General features: G+C 42.7%; 1 protein-coding gene across 1 annotated transcript in view; it reads left to right on the top strand.

Moving 5' to 3' along the window:
- The window catches only part of ZNF532 (zinc finger protein 532), a 59,798-nt gene extending 33,843 nt beyond the window's left edge, over window positions 1-25,955 (top strand). Inside the window, exons 5-8 of the mRNA XM_089683423.1 lie at window positions 1,187-1,474; window positions 16,291-16,403; window positions 19,521-19,668; window positions 22,836-25,955. Of these exons, the coding sequence (XP_089539549.1) occupies window positions 1,187-1,474; window positions 16,291-16,403; window positions 19,521-19,668; window positions 22,836-23,330 (1,044 nt within the window). The 3' untranslated portion in view covers window positions 23,331-25,955. The remainder of the gene's footprint in view (window positions 1-1,186; window positions 1,475-16,290; window positions 16,404-19,520; window positions 19,669-22,835) is intronic.
- The last annotated feature ends 238 nt before the right edge of the window (window positions 25,956-26,193 follow it).

Here is a 26,193-nt window from a genome sequence, read left to right as displayed (position 1 = left end):
TGCTTAAACATCCATGTTTGTTAACTAATTTGGCTAAACAAAATATATATATTTTAAGAAACTTAGACTGTCAGCCCCTTCCTCCTCACACTTAGTTTCACTTTCTTCTTGTGCAGATCTATTCCACTCCAAACAATCAGAAAAATATTGTTTCTATTCTATTCACTGAACTACTTGAAACTTGGCACTGAAGGGGTTGATTCTGTATCAGGGGCGGACTGACAACTCATGGGGCCCTCGGGCAATAGGGGATCATGGGGCCCCTGTGTCCTTGCCCAAACTCAAAAAAGCCTATGAAAAAGGTACCAGGGGCATTTCATGGGGCCCCCTACTGACCCCGGGCCCTCGGGCAGTGCCCGAGTTTCCAAATGGTCAGTCCGCCCCTGTTCTGTATTCATAGGTTTGTAGAAGTTAGGATGAAGGTCTTTTTCTTAACTCTGTTCATGTTATAACATTTTTGCTGTGAAGAAGAAGAGATCTCCGCTGAGTCAAATTCAGTTTTGAGAACTGCAAAAGTAAACCAATCATCTGTGATAATATCTTGTAGGCAGAGAAACTGCCCAATAATCTTACAAAAACCTCTGGAAGAGCATGACATTGTGAATGGATTCATGGAATTTATTTACCAAAAAAAATTAAACATATACAGCCTTATTGTACATAATTAAAAAACTAATCCTTATTTCATGATGGAATAACCTTTGGACGGTAATATATTTTCCTCAAAAAGCATTTTATTAAAAAAAAATCCGATTTAAATAAAAAAAATCGGATATTTTTTTTATTTTGTTTTAAAAAATCGTTGATTTTTATCCACCCTGGTTCACAGCAATCACAAGGCACAGAGCCACTCTGGTTGGCTCTGTACATTTTGCATCTGATCTGCAATGTATAATGACGGCTTGATCACAGACAATGAGCTTCCTCGTTGTGTGTGCATGTGCTCTATAACAAGGATGCTTAAAAGATAAAATTTTAACATGATCATATACAGTAACCTCAGCTGCCACTATTCCTGGGTTCTACTGGCTATTTTAAATATGGTTTTCCCCAAAGGTAACCTCTGCTTATGTGTTTTTCATCATATGCTCATCTGGAATTGCCAAGGTTTGTGTTGGTGGCTAATTTAAGAAGTAATTATCTAAATCCTACATATAATCCAACAAGTGTTTATTATTTCCTGTAGTCTATGCATGGGACCCTGAAGAGTATTGACGGGCCTCCAAAATTGGGCACCAACTTACCTCTGAGCACCAAACCCACTACCCAGAATTCCACCAGCCCTAGCAAGGAGGAGGCCAAGCCTGTTAATGGCACAGAGAAGATGGAAAAGAATGCATCAGTCCCTGAAAAGAAGACTTCCAGCCAGCTGATCAACAAGCTCCCTAATCCCGGCTGGACCTGCTGGGAATGTGACCGCAACTTCAACCAGAGGGAGCTGTACATCTCACACATGAAGAAGGAGCACGGAAAGGTAAGGGGCACTGTATAGATATTTTAATAATGTTTATAATATCTACACCAGCACTTTATTAACCACTTTCTGTGCGGCCAATTTTTTTTAAATTTTGCACACGTTAAAATTTTTTTGCTAGAAAATTACTTGGAATCCCACAGGAAGGAATCCCTGGTTGTCCCCATTTGAAGATTTCTCCTCTATTCCTGTTTTGGTGACAACCCAAAATTTGGGGCTTTCTTTAAATCTCAGTGATCATGGTAAGCGGGACAAAATGAGAGAGAATCTCCCTAACTGGGACACAGACAGCAATAAAAACCCAACAAATGTTCTAATCCCTCTCCACTCTATTACAAAAAAAAAAAAAGTTGCCTATAGTTATACTTTGCATTTTTGTTCTTTTGTTTGGTATCCTCCAACCTTTTCCTCTATATACGAAGCTGAAAATGGTCTTGCTTTTAAATATAGTTGAGAATATCCAAAGATTTTGCAAAAAGGGCCTTTGGTGCTGCCTTCACCTAGATGAGCCTACCACAAGCCTGGGTGTACAGCAGTGTTTCTCAACCTTTTTTCAGTCAAGGCACCCTTTAAAATGATGGACAGTCTTGAGGTACCCCATTCTAAAATGTGAAAAACTATTCTAATAGTTTTATATAACAGAGCAATATCCACACATGTAGGACACCCAATGTTAGAGGCGATTAATTCTTCCAAAACAAATACACTTTTGCACACTGGTACTGACTAGTATTCCAATGTTTCTCTTCTCCTTCAATTTTTCTCCATCACTGAGCTAATGTGACCCCAGCACTGATGGAGAGGGGCAGAGGACGGTCAAACTAGGATGCTGTGCAGGTAGCTGACATCCTTCTTATCAACTGATGATGTCATTGGTTGTCAGGACACTGGCGGCTAAAAGGCCGTATAGGTACACAATGAAAACCTGTGGCTTTGTGTAACTAAAAGGCAGGCTTGTCCCACCCATTGACTTGCATACAAGTTTTGGTCAATTTTTAGACATTTTGCCAAGGCACCCAGGAAGAAACTTCAAGGCATCCCAGGGAGCCTGGGCACCCTGGTTGAGTAAGGCTGGTGTACAGTGTGTTCGTGATTTTTTTTTTTTTTCTAAATTAGGGAGGATCAGCTTTAACCATAGCCCTAATGTAAAAATAGTTTTGAAGGGATCTGCATCGACATCAGGTGGTCATAAGAAGTACTACACCTGTACATTTTTTTTTTCATTTTTTCTTTCCCTCAAACTATGTTCATTAACCAGTCCTTTTTTAATGTCTTTTTCCTGTTATCATTTTCATTTCGGAGATTTCCATGTGACAGTTACATAAGATAAACACACAACAGCTTGACAAATCAGCTAAAATATATTTTTTGATACATGACATATGCCGTCTGCAAACTACAAAGCCCCAAACATGTCACTTTCATGAATATTTAAGAAGAAGGAATGGAAATACGGCCTATTTATGCTGCTAAGATGCCCTTACCAGTACACAAGCTTCCAATTACCATCCTCATTTGTGTCATCCTGCATAACAGGTATCAGCCTGATTGGGCTCAGAGGTCTTACATTCATTAAAGGGAAATATTTTGTAAGCAAGGCAACAGTGTTTGTTTTATTTTTTTTCTGGTTCTCAGGACTGTCTGGATGATATTCTTATAAAGTGAATTCCATACACTGCTCAAAAGAATTAAAGGAACACTTTTTAATCAGAGTATAGCATCAAGTCAATTAAACTCCTGGGATATTGATCTGGTCAGTAAAGTAGCAGAGGGGGTTGTTAATTAGTTTTAGCTGCTTTGGTGTTAATGAAATTAACAGGTGCACTAGATGGGCAGCAATGAGACGACCCCAAAACAGAAATGGTTTTACAGGTGGAGGCCATTGACATTTTTTTCCCTACTCCTCTTTTCTGACTGTTTTTCACTAGTTTTTGCATTTGGCTAAGGTCAGTGTTACTACTGGTAGCATGAGGTGATACCTGGACCCTACTGAGGTTGAACAGGCAGTCCAAATCCTCCAGGTTGGCACATCATTACGTGGCATTGCCTGAAGGTTTGCTGTGTCTCCCAGCACAGTCTCAAGAGCATGGAGGAAATTCCAGGAGGCAGGCAGTTACTCTAGGAGAGCTGGACAGGGCCGTAGAAGGTCCTTAACCCATCAGCAGGACCAGTATCTGCTCCTTTCTGCAAGGGAACAGGATGAGCACTGCCAGAGCCCTACAAAATGACCTCCAGCAGGGCACTGGTGTGAATGTCTCTGACCGAACAACCAGAAACAGACTTCATGAGGCTGCCCAGCACCATAGAGCTCGATTGCCATTTGCCATTGAACACCAGAATTGGCAGGTCCACCACTGGCACCCTGTGCTTTTCACAGATGAGAGCAGGTTCATCCTGAGCACATGTGATAGACGTGAAAGGGTCTGAAGAAGCCGTGGAGAACATGCTGCCTGTAACATCGTTCAGCATGACCGTTTTGGTGGTGGGTCAGTGATAGTCTGGGGAGGCATATCCATGGAGGGACGCACAGACCTCTACAGGCTAGACAATGGCACCCTGACTGCCATTAGGTATTGGGATGAAATCCTTGGACCCATAGTCAGACCCTATGCTGGTGCAGTGGGTCCTGGGTTCCTTCTGGTGCACAATAATGCCCGGCCTCATGTGGCGAGAGTATGCAGGCAGTTCCTGGAGGATGAAAGAATTGATACCATTTAATGTCCCCCACGCTCGGCTGACCTAAATCCAGTAGAACACCTCTGGGATATAATGTTTCGCTCCATCCGCCGCAGCCAGATTGCACCTCAGACTGTCCAGGAGTTCAGTGATGCCCTGGTCCAGATCTGGGAGGAAATACCCCAGGACACCGTCCGTCGTCTCATTAGGAGCATGTCCCGACATTGTCAGGCATGCATACAAGCACGTGGGAGCGCCATATAAACTACTGAGCACCATTTGGAGTTGCTGCAATGACATTTCAGCAAAATGCACTAACCTGCTGCATAATTTTTTCACTTTGATTTTCGGAGTGTCTTTGAAGTCAGTCCTCTGTAGGTTGATCATTTGCATTTCCATCAAACGATGGGGCATCCTTACTTTCCTAACATATTACCCCGTCCATATCAGTATAGATATCCAGCATGATATATGCTTCCCCATTGAGATCTGATGTGTTTTTCAAAGTGTTCCTTTAATTTTTTTGAGCAGTGTGTTTCACACAGGCCAGTGGGGTGATCAACCTCTACACCACTCCATATGATGCACCCTTCTGTGTAAGGGACTTCAGGAAGCTAATTAGAAAATAGATTCAGAAGATGTATTTTACCTGTTATTAACATAAAAAAAAATCTCCCCCCCCCCCCCCCCCGAGAGAGAGAGAGAGAGAGATTTACTTTCCTCTTTGCAGGAATAGCTTTAAATGGTAGATTTAGTTTTGTAGTCCATTAGTGAGCCTAATCAAAGATCAGTGCCCATTCTTTTATGGTTCTCCAGCAAAGAGTCAATAATCTGACCACCATGTGCCAAAAGCTAATAAAATAAAAATGCTTTAAAAGTCCACTTTTCTGACAATGTACCATGTTACACCCGTATTTAGGGTATTACATGAAACGTTGTTACAGTTCACAGTGTCCCTCCCCTAAAATGCCCCTCCCTGGGGTTTCTTCTCCCATCAGGCTCCTGTAATGATCTTTTTTTAAATTCAATGAAGCTGTGCAAGCTTTTGCTCACACATTTTGCATCTTTCTTATACAGAAATCTGAATGAAAAAAACTACAAGTCCCATCTTCCACCACAGCAGTAGGACTTGTAGTTCTCAGTGTAGCACAAGTACAGTGCCATGACCATACTTGTAGTCCATTGATATATCTTCTAGCCCCATAACTGAAAGTCTATAACTCCTGTATGGACCTGAGCCTGCAGCAATAGTCTGTAGGAGCCAGAGGGCTATACCTGCAATCTAAATGTAGTTGCAATACTTTGCAGGCCAAAGTGCAAAAAATAATCAATTTCAGTTTTTTAATAATCAATATAGATACTTTTTTTTTTTTTTTTTTTTTTGTCCTTCAAAAAAGTGGAATTAGCCTTTAAACCAGGCATCACTAAATGACACCAAAAAGAAGAGTAAAAACCTTCCTGTGCTCAAGGGACTGGATATGGCATATATGGAAGGATCTTTGTAGACCTTAGCATTCAATCCAATAAAGCAGTGCTGTGCAGCCCCCTAAGGGCTGGGATAGCCCAATATGACACTAAAGATAAGAAAGGAAAAGTGGCGCACAAGCCTTGTGCATTCCCTCAATAAAAACTTTAATCATAAAATGTAGCAGATGTATACTCACAAACAACAAATGTACACAGGCGTATCACGACCGGCAATAGTCCATGATCTGAAATGGTGCACGAGTCCCACAAGCAAAAGGACACTTGAGAATGGCTGATGTGTTTCGAGGAGCAATCCCCTCTTCATCAGAGGAGGGCTCTGACTGTGGTCCAGGCCCGGACCGAGTGACAGTCCTATCTGGAGCACAGCCTTGCCAAGTAGCAGCTTGAGTGTCCTCTCTGGCCAGCCGCTGCTTCAAGGCAGGGCAGAAGGTGGGAGGCATGGCAGGTCTGGATGGAGGGCAGAACTTTTCAAGTTTAACAAGTGGGTTTCTACCATGCAACCATTCACCCACCTTTAACAAAAAAGGTTGGGCAGCTCCTGCCCTCAGACAATACCATCCGTGCCTCTCACCTTCTGCCTTGCTGTGTAAGCTAGGACAGTGAAGGGGGTAGGGGGGGTGCTGTGATGTGAAGGGGAATGTGAAATAAGGAGCAGGGGTGTGTGACAGGAACTGGGGATTGTGATGAAAGGGGCAGAGGAGATTTTGATATAATGAAAGGACTGGGAGATCAGGGGCAGGTGCCTGGGATATGGGGGGGGGGACGGGACTGTGATGTAAAGAAGTGGGGAAAATGTGTTGTAAAAAGGAGAGGGGTGGATATGTAATGTAAAGGGGAGGGACTGTAACGTGAAGGGGGGGCTGTGATGTCAGGAGGGTGGTAATATGAAGGGAAGACTGTGGTGTAAGGGTGGGTGGGAGACTGACATGAATGGGACTGTGGTGTAAGGATAGGGGAACTGTAATGTGAAGGGGAACTGAGGGCACTGATGTGAAGGGGGGACTGTGATGTAAAGGGGGCAGTAATATGAAGGGAGGACTGTGATGTAAGGATGGGGGGGGGGTATAACATGAAGGAGACTGTGGTGTAAAGATAGAGGGACTGTAATGTGAAAGGGAACTGAGGGCACTGATGTGAAGGAGGAGCTATGACATGAAGGGGGGGCTGTGATGTAAGGATGGGGGGAAGAGTATGATGTGAAGGGGGGCTGTGGTGTAAGGATGAGGGGACTGTAATGTGAAGGAGAACTGAGGGGACTGATGTGAAGGAGGGGCTATGACATGAAGGGGGGGCAGTGATGTGAAGGGGGGACTGTGATGTAAAGATTGGGGGGGGGGGGAGAGTAGGATGTGAAGGGGACTGTGATGTAAGGATGGGTCAACTGTAATGTGAAGGGGAACTGAGGGCACTGATGTGAAGGAGGGGCTATGACTTAAAGGGGGGGCTGTAATGTGATTTGGGTACTGTGATGTAAGGATGGGGGGGGGGCTTATGGCATGAAGGGGACTGTGGTGTAGGATAGGGGAACTGTAATATGAAGGGGAACTGAAGGCACTGTTGTGAAGGGGGGGCTACGACATGAGGGGGGGGGGGGGCTGTGATGTAAGGATGGGGGGGGAGAGTATGATGTGAAGGGGGGCTGTGGTGTAAGGATGAGGGGACTGTAATGTGAAGGAGAACTGAGGGGACTGATGTGAAGGAGGGGCTATGACATGAAGGGGGGGGGCTGTAATGTGAAGGGGGGACTGTGATGTAAGGATGGGGGGGGAAGAGTATGATGTGAAGGGGACTGTGGTGTAAAGATAGGGGGGCTGTTATGTGAAGAGTGGTCAGCCTGTGAACGGCTAAACAGCACTTTTGTACTGGAAGCGGGACCAGAGGTTCTAGTTCCAGTGTCAGAACACAGTGCTATATACTGTATGTAGCTGAGACTACACACTGTTAAAACAGTGCACCCAGGAAGCACACCTGTTAGTGCTGTAAGTAGTTTCCTTGGGCCAGCTTGGCCCAAACAATTTACAAAAACATTTTAAATGTGGAGTTTGGCATACATATGTGTTTAAAAAAAAAACTATATTGTGTGTGTTTTTTTTTGTTTTTTTTTTTGGTTTAGTATTTGAGCTACAGTAGTTATTACCCAACAATCAGAAGTTTTGGCGATAAACAAGTTAAAGGCTTTGCATGTTGTCATACAAGTTCAGAGCCTTCCCGTGGTATCTAACAGCTGCAGTGCTAAAGTGCTTATTAATGTTTTATGAATTACCTCTTTTCTGCCTAAAAGCAGAGTAAAAGCCAGAGCAGACCTTTCCTTTACTGGAGGAAGAGAGAGGTGACACAGGGATCACCAGCAGCAACAAAGTGAGGCTTGCCTGAGCCCCATCCAAGCATCTGTTCTACACACGGACATCAATCGAGGCCGGACCACTTGAATTAAAAGCATGGCATCTTTCTGTAGTTCCTCTGTATGGTACAGGGACACAGTTGGGTTCTCAGAGGGTGGCAGGTTTTTCAAGAGACCAAAAGATTCTGCTGGGAAGAAAGTGGACTGTGACCTTCATCTTACTGGTCCATCTGGGGAAAATCCTAATGAGATGCAGCAAGGTAGAAGGACGATCCTTTACAGAGGCTGTGTTCGAATAGCCCCAGCAGGTTATAACAATGAGAAGAAATGATATTCAGAAGAAAGGAGAGAGCGTATAGAACGGTTCACAATTCACTTTTCTTTCATGTTTTCCATTGTAACTACTGACGAATAAGCTCGCTTTATCTGTGTATGCTTTTGAGGAGTTTGATTTTCATTTTAACTATGGCCGCTATGGAGCTTTTCACACATTCTTTGTTATTACAGAGCTAATTCTGAGCTAGTGACAGAACTCTCTGCCTCTTTGGTACTTGCCATCCAATGTACAAGCACAATTTTAGCCAAATACATGGGTGAATGGATTGAATAACAGTAAAAATGAAGATAATAGTAAAAAACAAAGAAAAGGCGCAGACGTATATTTCATTGTTACAGTGTATTTTAAACATAAAGCCCCAGAGAATTAAATGGTGTCTGTTACAGTCACAAGATATTTACGCAGCAAATTTTCAGGAAAAACTACACCAAAATGAATTTTGGTGCACACATACTGTACCCATATTTAAATTTTTACCCTTTTTTTTTTCCCACAAATGTTCTCTTGGTGGTATTTTATCACCACTTGGTTTTCTTTGTTGCTAAATGAAAAAAGACTGAAAAATTTTGAAAAAATAAAATTTTCCTTGTTTCTGTTATAAATCTTGGCCTAAATTTATGAAGAAAGATTATTTCTTTGCAAAGATGTATTCTGGTACATTTGTTTGGTGAAAATAACCCAAATCAGGGTTTTTATGTAGTCTCTAGAAAGTTGTCCACAAACTATGGTATATATTGAAAACTGAATATGAAAATCGACCGATCCTGATGTACTGACGGCCTATCTAATTTCTTGAGGCATGAATGAACGCCATCCATTGTGTACAATTTTTATGTGCTGTGATTGGACACAACGATCACATGGTACCAGCGTACACACACACACGGCCAAAAATATTGGCACCCCTGCATTTCTGTTAGATAATGCACCACTTTACCCAGAAAACTCTTGCAGTTATAAATGTTCTCATGTTTATTTCTTTTGTTTGTATTGGTGTGACACAAAAAAGTGGAGAAATAAAAATCCAAATCTGACACATTCCCCTCAAAACCCCAAAAACAAACTGGATAAAATTATTGGCACCATCTCAAAATTGGAAGAAATAATTGCATTCCAAGTTTGTGATGCTCCTGTAATTTGTAATTAAACTCACCTATATCAATTAACAGGTGCTGACAATATAGAAATCACACCGGCAACCAGTTAAAATGGTGAAAAATTGACTCAACCTTTCTTTTGTGAGTCTCTGTGTGCCACATGGAGCATGGAGAAGAGAAAGAGCAGCAAAGAATTGTCTGAGGATTTGAGAACAAAAATTGTGGAAAAGCATGGACAATCTCAAGGTTACAAATCCATCTTCATAGATTTTAATGTTCCTGTGTCCACTGTGTGCAACATTGTCAAGAACATGGCACTGTAGCTAATCTCTCTGGATGTAGACAAAAGAGAAAAATTGATCAAAGATTGCAACAAAGGATTGTTCAAACGGTGGCTAAAGAACTTCCAGACAAATTCAAGCTGACCTTCAGGCACAGGGTACAACTGTGTCAGCTCACACTATGTCACCATCTGAATAAAAAGGGACCCCACTGCTGACACAGAAACATAAAGCCAGATTGGAGTTTGCCAAAACTTACCTAAGGAAGTCAAAATCCTTTTGAGAGAATGTGCTGTGGACAGATGAAACAAAATGACAGCTTTTTGGTAAAGCCCACCATTCTACTGTTTTCAGAAAAAGCAATGCGGCCTTTTAAAGAAAAGAATACAGTCCCTACAATCAAACATGGTGAAGGTTCATTGATGTTTTGGGGTTGCTTTGCTGCTTCAGGCACTGAATGTCTTGACCATGTGCATGGCATTATGAAATCTGAAGACTATCAAAGAATTCCGGGGTGCAATGTAAGGCCCAGTGTCAGAAAGTTGGGTCTCCTTCAGAGATCATGGATCTTACAGCAGGACAATGACCCAAAGCACATGTCAAAAAACACCCAGAAATGGTTTCAGACAAACAGCTGGAGAGTACTGAACTAGCCAACAATGACCCTCCGGTTCACATCTATGCAGCCGTGCAGGCTGCTTTTGCAGGGGCACGAGAGCCCATTCATTTGAATGGACGCCCGTGACACACAGGGAAAGAAGTCCCTGCACTTCTTTGGAAAACTCAGCCCGCATGGGAACTTCAGTTCCCAGTACGGTTGCGTTTCCCAGTGTGGGCGGCGTGCCATTAGAACTAATGACACTCGCCCGCGGGTCTGCAATTCTCTGTGCGGGTGATGCGGTTGCACGGATTTTCGTGCGGATCCGCAGCGGCACTACCCACACAGATGTGAACCTAGGGTAAATCCAGATTTCAATCCCATAGAGCACCTGTGGAGGGATCTTAAAACAACAATCTGAGAGACCTAGAGCAGTTGGCGAAAGAAGAGTGGTCCAAAATCACAGTAGAGAGGTGTAAGAAACTCATTGATGGTTACAGTAAGCCATTGATTTCAATTATTTTCTCCAAGCGGTGTGCTACCAAATATTAAATTGAGGGTTCCAATAATTTTGTCCAGTCCATTTTTGGGGTTTTGCATGGAACGTGTCAGATTTGGCTTTTTGTTTCTTCACTTTTTGTGTTATACCAATACAAACAAAAGAAATAAACATAATGCCTAAACATCTGTAATTGCAACAATTTTCTGGGCGAAGTGGTGCATTAACTGGCAGAAATGCAGGGGGGGTCAATACTTTTTGGCCTGTGTGTGTGTGTATTCTTATATACAGGTGAAACTCAAAAAATTAGAATATCGTGCAAAAGTTCATTTATTTCAGTAATGCAACTTAAAAGGCGAAACTAATAAATGAGAGAGACTCATTACATGCAAAGCAAGATAGTTCAAGCCGTGATTCAGCATACTGAAGTCACCAACTGTCTGCAGAGTCCAGAGCTAAAAACCTCAGAATTTCATGTGGCCTTCAGATCAGCACAACAACAGTATATAGAGAGCTTCATGGAATGGGTTTCCATGGCTGAGCAGCTGCATCCAAGCCTTACATCACCAAGTGCTATGCAAAGCATCGGATGCCGTGGCGTAAAGCAAACCGGCACTGGACTCTAGATCAATGGAGTGTTCTCTGTAGTGACCAATCACATTCCTCTATCTGGCAATCTGATGGACGTGTCTGAGTTTGGTGGTTGCCAGGAGAAAGGTACTTGACTGACTGCTTTGTGTAAAGTTTGGGGGGGGATTATGGTGTGGGATTGTTTTTCAGGGGTTGGCAGTCAGCTTACCAAAACATTTTGGATAATTTCATGTTCCCAGCTTTGTGGGAACAGTTTTTGGGGATGGCACCTTCCTGTTCCAACTTGACTGCGCACCAGTGTACAAAGCAAAGTCCATAAAGACATGGATGAGTGAGTTTGGGGTGGAGGAACTTGACTGGCCTGCACAGAGTCCTGACCTCAACCCAATAGGACACCATTGGGATGAATTAGAGCAGAGACTGCGAGCCAGGCCTTCTCGTCCGACATCAGTGCCTGACCTCACAAATGTGCTTCTGGAAGAATGGTCAAACATTCCCATAGACACCCTCCTAAACCTTGTGGACATCCTTCCCAGAAGAGTTGAAGTGGTTATAGCTGCAAAGAGCGGGCCAACTCAATATTGAACCCTACGGACTTAGACTGGGATGCCATTAATGTTCATGTGTGTAGGGACAGGTGTCCCAATACTTTTGGCAATATAGAGAGTGTGTATGTGTAGCAGGAAGTGGTCCTCACCCTCCAGGAGCCCCTGGTCACACTGCTGGCACTGTTACTTTCCATAGGCTTGTAGGTCTTTGTGCCGTTCTGATTTGATTTTTTTTTTGTTTTGTTTTTTTTCCTCTCTCCCCCTCCCTCTCTCCCTTCCCCTCTCCCTCTCCCTCTCCCTCTCTCCTTGGCAAACCTACATTTTCACCTGCTTTTGAATCCTTCCTGATCTAAAAAGGCAACTGGATATCCCTTGGGTGTCACGTACCTGACTGGAGGCTGCAATAGAGAGAGGGCTCCCCTTACGGCTAAGTGCAGTGCGCCCCTGGAGGTGGAAACAGGAGGTGCAGTGCCCAAAGAAGCATGGGTTGCCAGTGGTGTTGCTGCTTGGAAATGCCTGATGAGGTGGAACCCTTAGGTGCTCCAGTTGCAGGAGGAGTTTCTCCAGAGAACACGTGGATACCAGAGGATTGGTAGAGTAGTCAGTAGCCAGAGCCAGTATCAATATGGAACAGCAGACCGGAACAACGTCAGGATCAAGTCGGGGTCATACACAGTGCAGCAGACAGGAACAAGGTCAGGATCAAGCCAGGGTCATACAGAGTAGCAGAAGACAGGAGCAAGGTCAGGATCAAGCCAGGGTCAGTAATGGGTAATCGGCAGTAAACTCAGGAACACAGGAACAGGAGGGGCTGACGATAATCCAGCAATCACTGAGCAGAGCTGCAGTCCTTATAAAGGCCACTGAGTGTCAGCAATTAGTGCACCCTGCGTGTGCCGGTTCGTTTTCGTGCACAGGAATGCATGATTACGTGTCGCCCGCCTATGCGCAAGCACACTTCTTTCCGCAAATTGGCATGGCCATATTGCGCATTGGTGCATTTGCCTGGGCTTCCTCGTCTTTTCCTCTGACATTGGGTCAACATTCTGAAGTATTATTTCTTATAAATTTTAATAGCTAGTTATATTTTATGCATCTAGAAAACACAAGCTTCTGAATTGGACAGGACTATCCCCTGTGGAAATCTGCTTAAAGCTGTTACTGTAAACAATCCTCAATGTATGCAGAGGATAAACCTTCTTTGGAATCAACAATGAAAGTGAAGTTATCACGGTTTATGGTGTTTTTAGGTGTTTTTAAGGGCTTTTACATTTTTATTTTGCTTTTTTGTGTTTTCTGAGCTTTTCTTTTATGGAAAAAGTCCAAAAGGCAAGGTGACGGCAACATATTAAGCTGACAGCGAAAATGGGAAGAAAAAGTAATTCAAACAGTTATTTTTCTGAAAAAAACCCCAACACAAAATTTACAAAAAAATACAAAAAAGGGAAATAGCATAGACTTAAGCTGGCTATGGATGAATCAAAATTGGTCCTGTTCAGCAGGGACTGGATGAATTTCAATCCATCTATTGCTGTTCCCACTCATCAGAAGTCAATCTAATGAGTGAACTTTGTTGAATGGGAATGTTGGAAAATTAATGAATTAATTCGATCAGCAGCTGCAGCCAATTGGCTGCAGCAATAAATGGTGTATTCTGTCAGTGGAAGAGTCCCTGCTGTCAGAATACAATAGGACAGTGAGGAGGATTGCTCCATTTACCTTGCTTATTTAAATGGGGGAATTCCTTCAATATCTTTTCTGATCAGTCCTGTGGCTGACCGATAAAAAACGGATCATTTTATGTATCAGTCTTACTTTCATGTCTATTTTTATTGTTTAGGAATTGCAAATATTTTTATACACACAGCCATTTATGCAGAACCCTGAGTGACTCCTCAAAGCTTATATACTGTACATCCAAAAGACAAAAATGATACCAGATATTGTAGCTTACCAGTCCATGTGGCAGCTGCTTTACGGTTCATAGGTTTAGATATCCTTTAGGTCCATTTCACAAGGACAATCCCACCAGGTCCTCCTGTCGGTTTTTTAGGCGGACTTGATCGGATGGTCTATGTAGCCCTATGGACTGGTGGGTGTATATGGACTTATGTTCGTTCACACCCACCTGCCTGTGATCTGGTCCGCTACAAAAAAATCATAAGGGGATCCATCCCTCTATGTCTAGACGGATCGGACTGGAGGGCAGTTAGGTGTTAAAGGTCATCTGTTCATTTACACCCAGCCTCCCATAGAGCAGAGCATGATGTGTTTGTGTCCTCTCTGCATAAGCTAAGGGGACAGGGACCTGTCATCCGCCCAATCTGTTCTGAACAGGGAGGGATCAATGGACAGATCCCCTGCTGAGCAAAGTGGATTCCGCCCCATGTGAAAGAAGTTTTATTGTCATCTTTTGACCTTCTAATTTAGAATCTAATTACGGGGTTTGTTTTCATTCCAGCCCATTCAGAAATAAGTCCATTTTATTAGATTCTGATTTAAAATCCTAATAAACAGGGTTTTATATTAATGAGTTGAATGAAAATAAAGCCTATTCAATAGATTCTAAATGGGAAGGTTAACTTTGGACATTCACTTCACCTAGGGTACTACAATGACTGGCTGTGTTTCTCAATCAATGTTTACAACACATGGTCTTTGTCTTAAAAAGTGATAAAAAGTCTTGTGTGTTTTTGTTTTTGCTGCTCATAGTTAAATTGTGTATTTTTGTTAATACAAAGCAAAAGGACAATTTCATTATTAATAATAATAATAATAATAATAAAAAATAAATTTTATATGTACACTATATTGCCAAAGGTATTAGAATATCTATGGGAATATTTGACCATTTTTCCAGAAGCACAGTTTTGAGGTCAGGCAGTGATGTTGGACGAGAAGGCCTGGTTCGCAGTCTCCGCTCTAATTCATTCCAAAGGTGTTCTATAGGGTTGAGGTCAGGACTCTCTGCAGGCCAGTCAAGTTCCTCCACCCCAAACTCGCTCATCCATGTCTTTATGGACCTTACTTTGTGCACTGGTGGGAAGTCATGTTGGAACAGGAAGGGGCCATCCCCAATCTGTTCCCACAAAGTTGGGAACATGAAATTGTCCAAAATGTCTTGGTATGCTGATGCCTTAAGAGTTCCCTTCACTGGAACTAAGAGGCCAACCCCAACCCCTGCAAAACAACCCCACACCATAACCCCCCTCCACCTAACACTACACTTGGCACAATGCAGTTAGGCAAGTACCGTTCTCCTGGCAACCGCCAAACCCAGAAACATCCATCGGATTGCCAGACATTGAAGTGTGATTGGTGACTCCAGAGAACACGTCTCCAATGCTCTAGAGTCCAGTGGTGGCGTGCTTTACACGACAGCATCTGACACTTTGCATTGCACTTGGTGATGTAAGGTTTGGATGCAGCTGCTCGGCCATGGAAACCCATTCCATGAAGCTCTCTACGCACTGTTGTTATGCTAATCTGAAGGCCACATGAAGTTTGGAGGTCTTTAGCTATTGACTCTGCAGACAGTTGGTGACTTCTGCGCACTGTGAGCTTCAGCATGCGCTGACCCCGCTCTGTCATTTTACGTGGCCTACCACTTGGTGGCTGAGTTGCTGTTGTTCCCAGTTGCTTCCACTTTGTTATAATCCCACTAACAGTTGACCGTGGAATATTTAGTAGCCAGGAAATGTCACGGATGGACTTATTGCACAGGTGACAACCTATCACGGGACCACGCTTGGATTCACTGAGCTCCTGAGTGCGACCCATTCTTTCACAAATGTTTGTAGAAGCAGTCTGCATGCCTAGGGGCTTGATTTTATACAGCTGTGGCCATGGAGGTGATTGGAACACCTGAATCCAATGATTTGGAGGGCTGGACCAATACTCTTGGCAATATAGAGTGCGTGTGTATATATAAATACATTTTATTTTATTGTTTTATAAAACCTTTTGCAACCAAATTCAGTTCAATTAAATTTTGGACTTAGTCTACCTACTGGTCTATCTACTAGCAATATCATTGTGTGATGTCTGTTTCTTTGAGTAATGTACTGCAAGCAGTTTCCTAGGCCCTAGCTCGGTTTCTTAGTATAGTTTATTGCTCGCCTATGTCCCAGACCATAAAGTAATGCATTTTGTTTCCAGTTTAGTGTCTGCATCCACTTTAAAGTGCTGTGTAAAGAAGTAGTTTTGCAATGGCAAAATCCAGTTATGGGTGACTTTTCTTTCCTCTATGTACAGTATGTGTACATTCTACAGGACAGATTAAAAAAATAAATAGACCCAAAAAATAAAACATAAGATTTATATTTGTATGGTAACGCCAATTCTGCATTTCTCTTTACAGCACATGAAGAAGCATCCATGCCGGCAATGCGACAAGTCCTTCAGTTCATCGCACAGTTTATGTCGGCACAACCGCATCAAACACAAAGGCATCCGCAAGGTTTACACCTGCCCGTGAGTGTGTTCTCTTTGGCTCCTGAATGACTCATAATTCAATCTGCTTCATGGAGAGGCCTTAATCCTTCTCAGGATATTACATGTACATACGATCTCTCTATTATTTGCACAAGGAAAAATCCACCAATATCATGTTGACATTTTAGCTGCACCCTGGCTGTATTTTTATATCCCTATACTAACTTTGCTGACTCTTTTCTCATCCAAGTCCCACATTTCAATATGGCAAAGATTATAGTGAATCTGGGTGGAAAAATAAACATGTAAAACTAACCGCCTAAAGTTTATGTTAGAAATTCTGTATATAGCCCTATCGAGCAGATGGTGCACAGTCCACATGTGCTTTTCTGCTTCACTGCAACCAGGAAACAGGAACTTTTTTCTTTTTTAGAGAGAAAAGACTCCGTATACAGTACCATAGATGCAGCTACAAATGTGTAAACACTGCCATCTACTGGTTGAAAAATATATCTCTACTGAATACTGTTGTAGTTGACACACAAAATACATGAACACTGTACTCCATCAGTTTTTTTTCACAGACTTGGATAATTCAGACTAAAAATAGAACTGTAATGCGTATATATATATATATGTGTGTGTGTGTATATATATATGTATGTATGTATGTATGTGTATATATATGTGTGTCTGTGTGTGTGTGTGTATATATATATGTATGTATGTATGTATGTATGTGTATATATATATATGTGTGTGTGTGTGTGTGTGTGTTTTGTACGTGGCCATGTTATCCATTCACAGAGTTCTATGAAGGGGAGAACTACAACTACCATCAGTCATTGCAGCTAATGTCTTGTAGTCCTCAATGAACTACAAGGCACCGATGAGTACTCCAGGTAGTTAATTGATCCTTCCTGTCAATCAGTAACTGCCTCCCCATACGAGGTACAGGCAGACAGTTACACTGACAGTTTGCAGGAGCCTGAGATTGCACCTGCGATATGCTGATTCTGGGGGGCATTGCTTTACAGGCTCCTAATAAAATAATAATTGACATTTTTTTGTTACCTGCAAAAAAGATGTTCATTTAATTTTTTTATGTATTTTTTATAAGAACTTATCCTTTTTAATATGAGTGAGTGACATTACTGACCAATGAGGACGCTCTGGAGGTGGCAGGTAGCAGAAGCAAGCTTGACTTTGACAGGAAAAGCTAAGATTTGCATATAAAGTCAGCTGCCTATCTCTTGCACTGCTGATCATCTTGACATATGGTTTTTCATTCAAGGTAACCAGTATGTTTCTGGTTTAGCCCTGGTTCACATATATGCGGCCGTGCGGGCCGCGTTTTGCACAGGCCCGTGACACGCAGGAAAGAAGTTCCTGCACTTCTTCCGAAAACGCAGCCCACACGGGAACCTCAGTTCCCAGTACTGTTGCGTTTTCCAGTGCGGGTGGTGTGCCATTAGAACTAATGGCACCCGCCCGTGGGTCCGCATTTCTCTGTGCGGGTGGTGCAGCTGCACAGATTTTCCTGCGGATCCGCAGCGGCACCACCCCCTCACAGATGTGAACCTAGCCTTAAAGTGGTCTTTTCGGCTAGTCTAAAGCAGTTGTAAACCCTTACATATGCTAAGTTAAGTGACAAGCACATAAGTGATCCAAGGAAATGAAAAAAAAAAAACAATTTCCCACATAAGTTGTACCTGTTTATCTGAGCCCTATCTGTTACACAGCTTCCTGAAACACACTGATCAAAGGCTTTTTCTCAGTTTTGGAAAGCAGGGAGTGGGGATCTGATGTCACACTGCTCTGCATAGAGCTCTGTGTAACCTGAAACTTTAGTGGAGGGAATGGGCACACCTTCCTCTACATCAGGGGTGTCAAATTCCATTTTATTGTCAGTCACATCAGCATTTTGGTTTCCCTTTAAAGGGCCAATTGTATCTGTAAGACTAGATGTTCAGAGCATTCCACCCCCCCTTACATCAGATGTCAAGATCCCCCCTCCCCTCCACCATCAGAAGTCAAGAGTCACATCACCCTCTCCTACATTACAGTGAACCCCCCTTACCTTGTGCTGTTGCCATGAAGAAGCTGGGGGCGGAGCTAGGAAGCAGAATGTGCAGGGTCTGGAGGAGGACTAGAGGTGCGCTGGAGTTTGCTGAATGCTGAGACCAGGGGAGGAGGGGACAAGGGGGTATTGTGGCTGCACTGAGAGGAGCAGGATCTGTAGGAGTTCTGTTCTCTCTGCTGCCGACTGCTGAGACGAGATGAGGTTGTAGAGGTCTGAGATAAGCCTCTCTGTGGCTGCAGGATCTGGCAGAGGAGCTCTGTCCTCTCTGCTACTGACTTCTGAAATGAGAGGGATGCTACAGGAGAGGTTAGAGGGCCACATGAAGTGGCCTGGTGGGCCAGATTCAGCCCGGGGCCTTGTGTTTGACACATGAGCTCTACATACTGTCATAGGGAAACATGCACACCTGAGTTTGTCAGTCGCCTTCTGTGTGTTGGAGGGGATGTGGTCCATCTCCCAGGATTGTCTGATGTCTACTGATGCACAGAGAAGTGATTCATGCAGATAACACAGCAAGGAGATAGCAGAGATAAGCGAAATGTTGTGTTTTGGATTGAGACAAGTACACAAGATAGAAGGATATGCTTTGTTCATTTTTCGCGTCTGAGGTTTACAAGCATTTAAGTACTGGATTGCTGCCTAACCTTCATTCTGAGTGCAGTGTAGCCAGAAAACCGAAAAACTTCCCCATCAAAATATTGACCAACTTGCAGGGTTGCTCAGCTCTTGGTGCTTCATATTAACTGGTGAGTTGGCCTGTTACAGTGATAGGCAAATAGATGAAGGGGTGGGCCAGAGCATGCAACTACGGGAATGGGTTGCCAATTTATTTTCAGAGCACCTGGGTTCTACAGACTTCTAGGAACTCTACAGGATAGCAGATGGAAACTCTAGTCTGATAGCATAAGCTGTAAGCACATACTGTTTTGATTTGGAACCCAAGTAGAGAATAGGCATGGCTCTCTGCATTCCTTAATGCATTGTTGGGGGCTAAAGAACTTTTAGGTGGGCATGAGTATTGTCATTGCAGACATTTTTTACTTGGAGTGTGATTGTAATGTTTTGTTGTCTAGGCATTGTACCGATACTAAACGAGCTTTCACCAAGCGCTTAATGTTAGAGAAACACATTCAACTCATGCACGGCATCAAAGAACCTGAAGTGAAAGACAGAAGGGAAGTGAAAATCGAGGAGACATTGGAGGAGAAAGACTGTCCTCAGGTACATTTTTACTTCTGACTTACTTAATAGAATATTGATCTCAAACCATTATTTTTTCCCTTTAAGTTTTTAAAGGTATAACATTTTATTTTTTAAATAACTTTTTTTTATTTATACAAAAATGTGTTTGACATAGAAACATTTAATACTATGATGTCCTTCTGTCTAAGGCAAGCAATAGATTATGCAATTTTCTTTCCTTCAACCCATGGTTGAAGGAAAGAAAATTGCTCAGTTTCCTTCATCTATGAAGTCTGTGTTTATGGGGGAATCCCTCCCACAAATCTATCGTGTTCTGCCGGTGGGGAGCCTTCCCCACCGGCAGAATACAATGATCACTGCTGGTGGTTATAGCAATATATCGACTTTGGTACGACCAACCTGCCTAGAGATTATTGAAATTTTGATCCATGTATGGATGACTTAAGAGTACTTGGACATACCTAAATGACTGCAGTCACTGTTTAGCTGATAATTTTTTGTCAGCTCTTTTGATATTTAGGTTAAAGTTTTTATCAAGCTGAGTGGTGTTGACCATCCTGGTGAATCGGCTGCAATTCAAGCCATGTATGGCCAACATAACATAATGGCTTTACTAAACAAAGATGATATAGCAGAATCTGTTTCCTTTTGAACTCTCTCTTTCTAGTTACAAGCTATGTACTGAATTGAACAGTGCAAAAAAGAGTGGATGGGCCATTAGTATGACTTATTCAACTCTGTGTAATTTGGGCTTCAGCTATTCAGCTATGTAAAATAGGGGTCCTGTATTGTGAAAGCTGGCAGCCTTCAGCTGTTCTGAATTGTTCGGTCTCATGTCTCTCATCTTTTTCTTGGCAATGCCCCATAGATTCTCTATGGGGTTCAGGTCAGGCGAGTTTGCTGGCCAATCAAGCACAGTAATCCCACGGTCATTGAACCAGGTTTTGGTGCTTTTGGCATTGTGGGCAGGTGCCAAGTCCTGCTGGAAAATGAAGTCAGCATCCCCATAAAGCTCGTCTGCGGAAGGAAGCATGAAGTGCTCCAAAATCTCCTGGTAAACAGCTGCGTTGACCCTGGACTTAATGAAGCACAGTGGACCAACACCAGCAGATGACATGGCTCCCCAAATCAACACAGACTGTGGAAACTTCACACTGGACTTCAAGCATCTTGCAGTGTGTGCCTCTCCATTCTTCCTCCATACTCTAAAAAAGAGATGCAAAAGTTGCTCTGTTTTTCTTTAGCCCAGGTAAGACACTTCTGACGTTGTTTGTTGTTCAGGAGCGGCTTGACAAGAGGAATACGACATTTGAAGCCCATGTCTAGGATCTGTCTGTGTGTGGTGGCTCTTGATGCACTGACTCCAGCCTCAGTCCACTCCTTGTGAAAGTCCCCAACTCTTTTGAATGGTCTTTTCCTGACAATCCTCTCCAGGCTGCGGTCATCCCTGCTGCTTGTGCACCTTTTTCTTTCACACTTTGCACTTCCACATAACTTTCTAATAATGTGCTTTGATACAGTACTTTGGCAACATCTTTTGCAATTACCGTTTGAGGCTTTCTCTCCGTATGGAGGGTGTCAATGATGGTTTTCTGCACAACTGTCAGGTCAGCAGTCTTTCCCATGATTGTGATTCCTACTGAACCAGACTGAGAGACCATTTAAAGGCTCAGGAACCCTTTGCAGGTGTTATGGCTTAATTAGCTGATTAGAGTGGAACACTTTGAGCTGAGAATATTGCACCTTTTCACAATATTCCAATTTTCTGAGATTGTGGATTTGGGGTTTTCATGAGCTGTAAGCCATAATCATCACAATTATGACAAATCACGGCTTGAACTATCTTGCTTTGCATGTAATGAGTCTATCTCATATATTAGTTTCACCTTTTAAGTTGCATTACTGAAAAAAATAAACTTTTGCTTGATATTCTAATTTTTCGGGTTTTGCCTGTATGTGCTCCCTATAAATCAGGTTTGACATGGTTTTCAAGCTCACAGTTCTAATAGGTCATCTAGACTGACTACCTAGATTGGATCCTACATATTCAGCAATAGAGTATCCCGAAGACAGAGAAATTCTCCCTTCCACCTAACAAGGGGGAGACGACCCTCCTGGAAGAGGATGGGGGAAATTCTGCAATGTTTCTTTAAAAATCATTCAGTGTATTTTTATGTGCAGCTTATGTATATACCTCAATATTTCTTCATATAGGCCTCCTTTAATCCTCTACACAGCAGAACTAGTTGAGGAAGAGCCAAAACTAGGAACTAGTTGGCTCTACTGCTTTGCACAGTGGTGTCAGAGAATGTGCTTACATGAGTAGAGCGCACAGGGATGACTTCTTTAGTGTGCAATTGCTCCATTACTGTCTAATCATCCTTGGTCATCTAAAGGAGGAAAGATGACCAAGGAAGCAGAACATCAGCAGGGAATTTTTTCATATAGACACCCATCGAATGATTGAATATTGATATAATCCCACAGGATGAATGCAGCTATAAGACTAAAGTAGGGCATAATTTTGAGTATTTAACGAAGATCCTGAGAATATGATTTTTCCTTAAGTTCCACTTTTAAAGCGACCATCTCAGGTTCTTAAAACATGGTGCTGAGATGTCCTTGCAAGTGAAGAGCTACTGTACTCGTGTTTTCAATGACCCTTGTCACCTGCCGCTCCTTCGTTCCAACACTGCAGCCTCCATCAGTGTCTTCAGCATTTGACACTTTCAGGAAAGTTGGATTTCTATGCCCCCCACCTTGCACTGTGCCTCCTTTTTCCAACCTCTACATCACTAAAGGGCACACCAGTGAGGCCAGAGGATGGAATCGAGGTGTGCACTGATGAAGGCTGTAGTGTTGAAATGGAGGGGAGGAAGGAGGCCCAGGACTGCTGGAGGTCGGGTTTCTCAGAACCTGACAAGGTTTTTTCCTCATCAAATAATCTCAAGCTTGATCAACACTCGTCCTGCTTCTTCTGCCTTTACAACCTCTCTGTTTATACAAAAATGGTGGAAGTAGAGCCTAATTTAACTTTTCCAAGAAAGTTTGAGATTTGTATCTACATTTACAACATCTTTATGCATTTTTTACACTCCTTACTGAATATTGCGTTACCCAGGTTTGTGTCAGGGTTATGTTCAGGCTATTGAATCTCATGGTGTTTTATTAAATGTTTTTTTCAGATGCCTGCACAAAAGCGTAAGCTGGAAGAACCAGTTATGGAATTCCGGTCTCCCCGGGGAGCCATCACTCAGCCCCTGAAGAAACTGAAGATCAATGTCTTCAAGGTCCACAAGTGTGCTGTGTGTGGCTTCACGACAGAAAACCTTCTTCAGTTTCATGAGCACATACCCCAGCACAAATCTGATGGCTCCTCCTACCAGTGCCAGGAATGTGGCCTCTGCTACACCTCACATGTGTCCCTCTCCAGACACCTCTTCATCGTTCACAAGCTCAAGGAGCCGCAGACCTCTGGCAAGCAAAATGGTTCCAAAGAGGATGCTCAGCAGGAGAATAAACCTGCAGCTGGGAACGAAGCTGCACATAGCCTAACATCTGACAAAACATGCAAAGTTTGCTCCAAAACATTTGAAACTGAAGCTGCCTTAAATACCCACATGAGGACTCATGGGATGGCTTTTATAAAGTCTAAAAGGATGGGCTCTTCAGAGAAGTGAGTACAGCATTTCTGTCCTGCAAAAGTGTGATTAAAGAAGATCTGTCTTCTATATAAGGCTAAAGCAGCCATTTTATGCATTGAACCAATACTCAAGGGGTACTTCAATAGTAGATTTTTCTTGCTGTACAGGGAAAAGTACGGGGCTCTTGAATGCTAGGAGCGAATCCAGGTCCTACTCTTGCATTTGTAGTCCAATTACTCCCCACACCCTTCCAGTCATCACTTGCAGTATTCATTGCAATGCCCTTCTGGCAGCTAAGAGATGAAAATGAGGGCAGAGAAGACGAGCAAGTGAGTTTCATAGTTTACATTTGAGTAGATACCTTCTTCCTACGGAAGAATGTGTATCAGATAGGTGTGGGTTGTGACCTCTAATGAGGTCGGATTGTGGGTACTAGTAATCCACCTCAAACACTCCTATGCTGGAATCATTGCAGCTACAGAATTGTAGCTACTGCCATCTCAGAAGGCCAGATGAAGACTGCTGCCTCTGCATTAGTCATTAGGAGGCCTTGTGGCATTACCTCTGTCCCTATAGAAGCTTCTAGTAACTTTCAATGACAGGAAACCAGAATGGGTGGGAGACTTTCAATTCAAGCACGCAAGGATGGCTGCTTGGGACAATAGTCACCTGATGTTGTCTAGCCCTAGGGATACGGTTTCCAAGACCACACCTCCATGTTTATGCAGCAGGGAAACTCCATTCCCATAGTCTTTTACTGCTTTAGGAAGGTGTTCATTATGACTGAGTCAGCTCGTTAAAGGAAGTGCTACTGAAGCTGTTGGAATTATGGGTATTTTGGGTAGGATTGGTTGGCCACCATTTGTAGGAATAGACCACTAAAAAGCAGTTGGGAGAACACCAGATTGGATACTGGCAATATGACAGGGTAGTCTTTGAAGAACTTGTACTTTCAACAATACACTAAAAATCTAAATTTTCCCTTTGCTAGCAAATAATGGGCTGCGACCTCCATGATTATTGGTTCACGTTAAAAGATGGTCCCCACTATTTCACCAACACATCCACTTTTTAGGATCGGCTCGAAGTACCTTTAAAAAAAACAACCAATAGTTGATGGACTAACACGATGGAATCACCCCATGGCAATACTTACTTTTCATCGTCACTTACCTGCCTCTTCAAGATACTGATACACTGGCCCTACAAGAGCAGTGTTCAATGTAGAATTCACAACAGATGTAAATATAGACTTTTTTTTATACTCTTTGTGACTGTATTGATGTAAAAAAAAAAAGTTTTTATATGTGATATGATCTAGGTGATTTAAAGGGTACCTGTCCCAAAGCAAAATACTCATGTGAGAAGCCTCGCATAAAGGGTGCACACTATAGCAATGTAACTTTCAATGGGTTCAGCTTCACTGCCCTGGTAATGAAGTGCAACCAGTAGTCAGAATGGCTCCTTGCATCTGAGGCTTCTTACACAGGTGTGGCAAAGTACCTTTTTAATATTGTAGTTGACCTAGTTGTACAGATGTGCTACATAGGTATTGGGGTTATATAATAACACAGTGCTAAAGGTAATAGCACACAGTAACCCATTGCAACCAATCAGTGTACTGTGCTGGCAGTTGGACCTAGTTTCTGTTTGGTTGATATGGGTCAGCTGTACTTTTTTGTTTTATGTGTTTACATAGTTCTGCCAGTCCGAAAGACATAAGAATGAGAGCTCAGCTGCATGAACCAGGACAAGAGATCCTGGGAGAATATGAAAACAGGCACTGGAAGAAAGGGTAACCTGCACCCAGCTCAACTGTCCTTTTTTGTGGGTAAAAACAGCAGGGTGCCTCAAACCTGCCTATTCATGCAATCCCAAGAGCAGAGGTCATGTGTATTAACCCTCAACAACCTATCAGGTCATTATGCATTCTGATTGGTTGCAGTGGCACAAAGCCCTGTGCATTGGTCTTTTCCTATATTAATATACAATACTTGTTTTGCACATTCCCAGGTTTGTTGATTGTTCTCAGAAATGTAAAGCGCCCAGAGTAAGCTGCTGTTTGATAAATAGTGACTGAATTTTTGAGTATTGCCACAAAGCACCATTGCACCTCATGTACAGAAGTTTTCAGGTAGAATGCTTATAGGAAACAGCCTCTCCCACATCTTTCCTACATTTCAAATCTAGGATGTATCTTTTCTACCAAGCTCCCCATCACAGATTAGTTAAGACTCCATCTAATTATAGATGGACCAAGAACACAAACCTGCAAAGCATTTTTTCTTTCAGTCTCATGTGAGCCAGTAAGTGAAATTGGCCAATACAGTAGATTGCTAGGATTTTTTTTCCAAAATTGCTGTTTATTTCTAAGCTGGTCTCCTAACACCATTGTGATTTCAGAAAAAAAAAATACCCTGTCACATGAAAAATGCCTATGGCCTTTTCCAAAGAATAACCCATCCTATCCCCACTACCATGGCCATGTGGCGATCTGCGGTGCACTTCTAACCTTGGAAGCTTACGTCTCTGGCTCCTTGCTTGAAATGTCTACCAGGTACTAGAGCTGCATTACCCAATCAACAATGTGTAACCAGGTTCTGCCAGTAGATGGTGTAGCTGTGATTTGTAGACCTGTACATACAGTCAGGTCCATAAATATTGGGACATCGACACAATTCTAACATTTTTGGCTCTATACACCACCACAATGGATTTGAAATGAAACGAACAAGATGTGCTTTAACTGCAGACTGTCAGCTTTAATTTGAGGGTATTTACATCCAAATCAGGTGAAGGGTGTAGGAATTACAACAGTTTGCATATGTGCCAACCACTTGTTAAGGGACCAAAAGTAATGGGACAGAATAATAATCATAAATCAAACTTTCACTTTTTA

This window comes from Staurois parvus, unplaced genomic scaffold (genome assembly GCF_062004578.1).
Source record: "Staurois parvus isolate SC_StPar_1 unplaced genomic scaffold, SC_StPar_1.0 ptg000310l, whole genome shotgun sequence".
NCBI classification, from domain to species: domain Eukaryota; kingdom Metazoa; phylum Chordata; class Amphibia; order Anura; family Ranidae; genus Staurois; species Staurois parvus.
The sequence above is the reverse complement of the archived record's forward strand: the minus strand, read 5'-3'. Positions and strand labels throughout refer to the sequence as shown.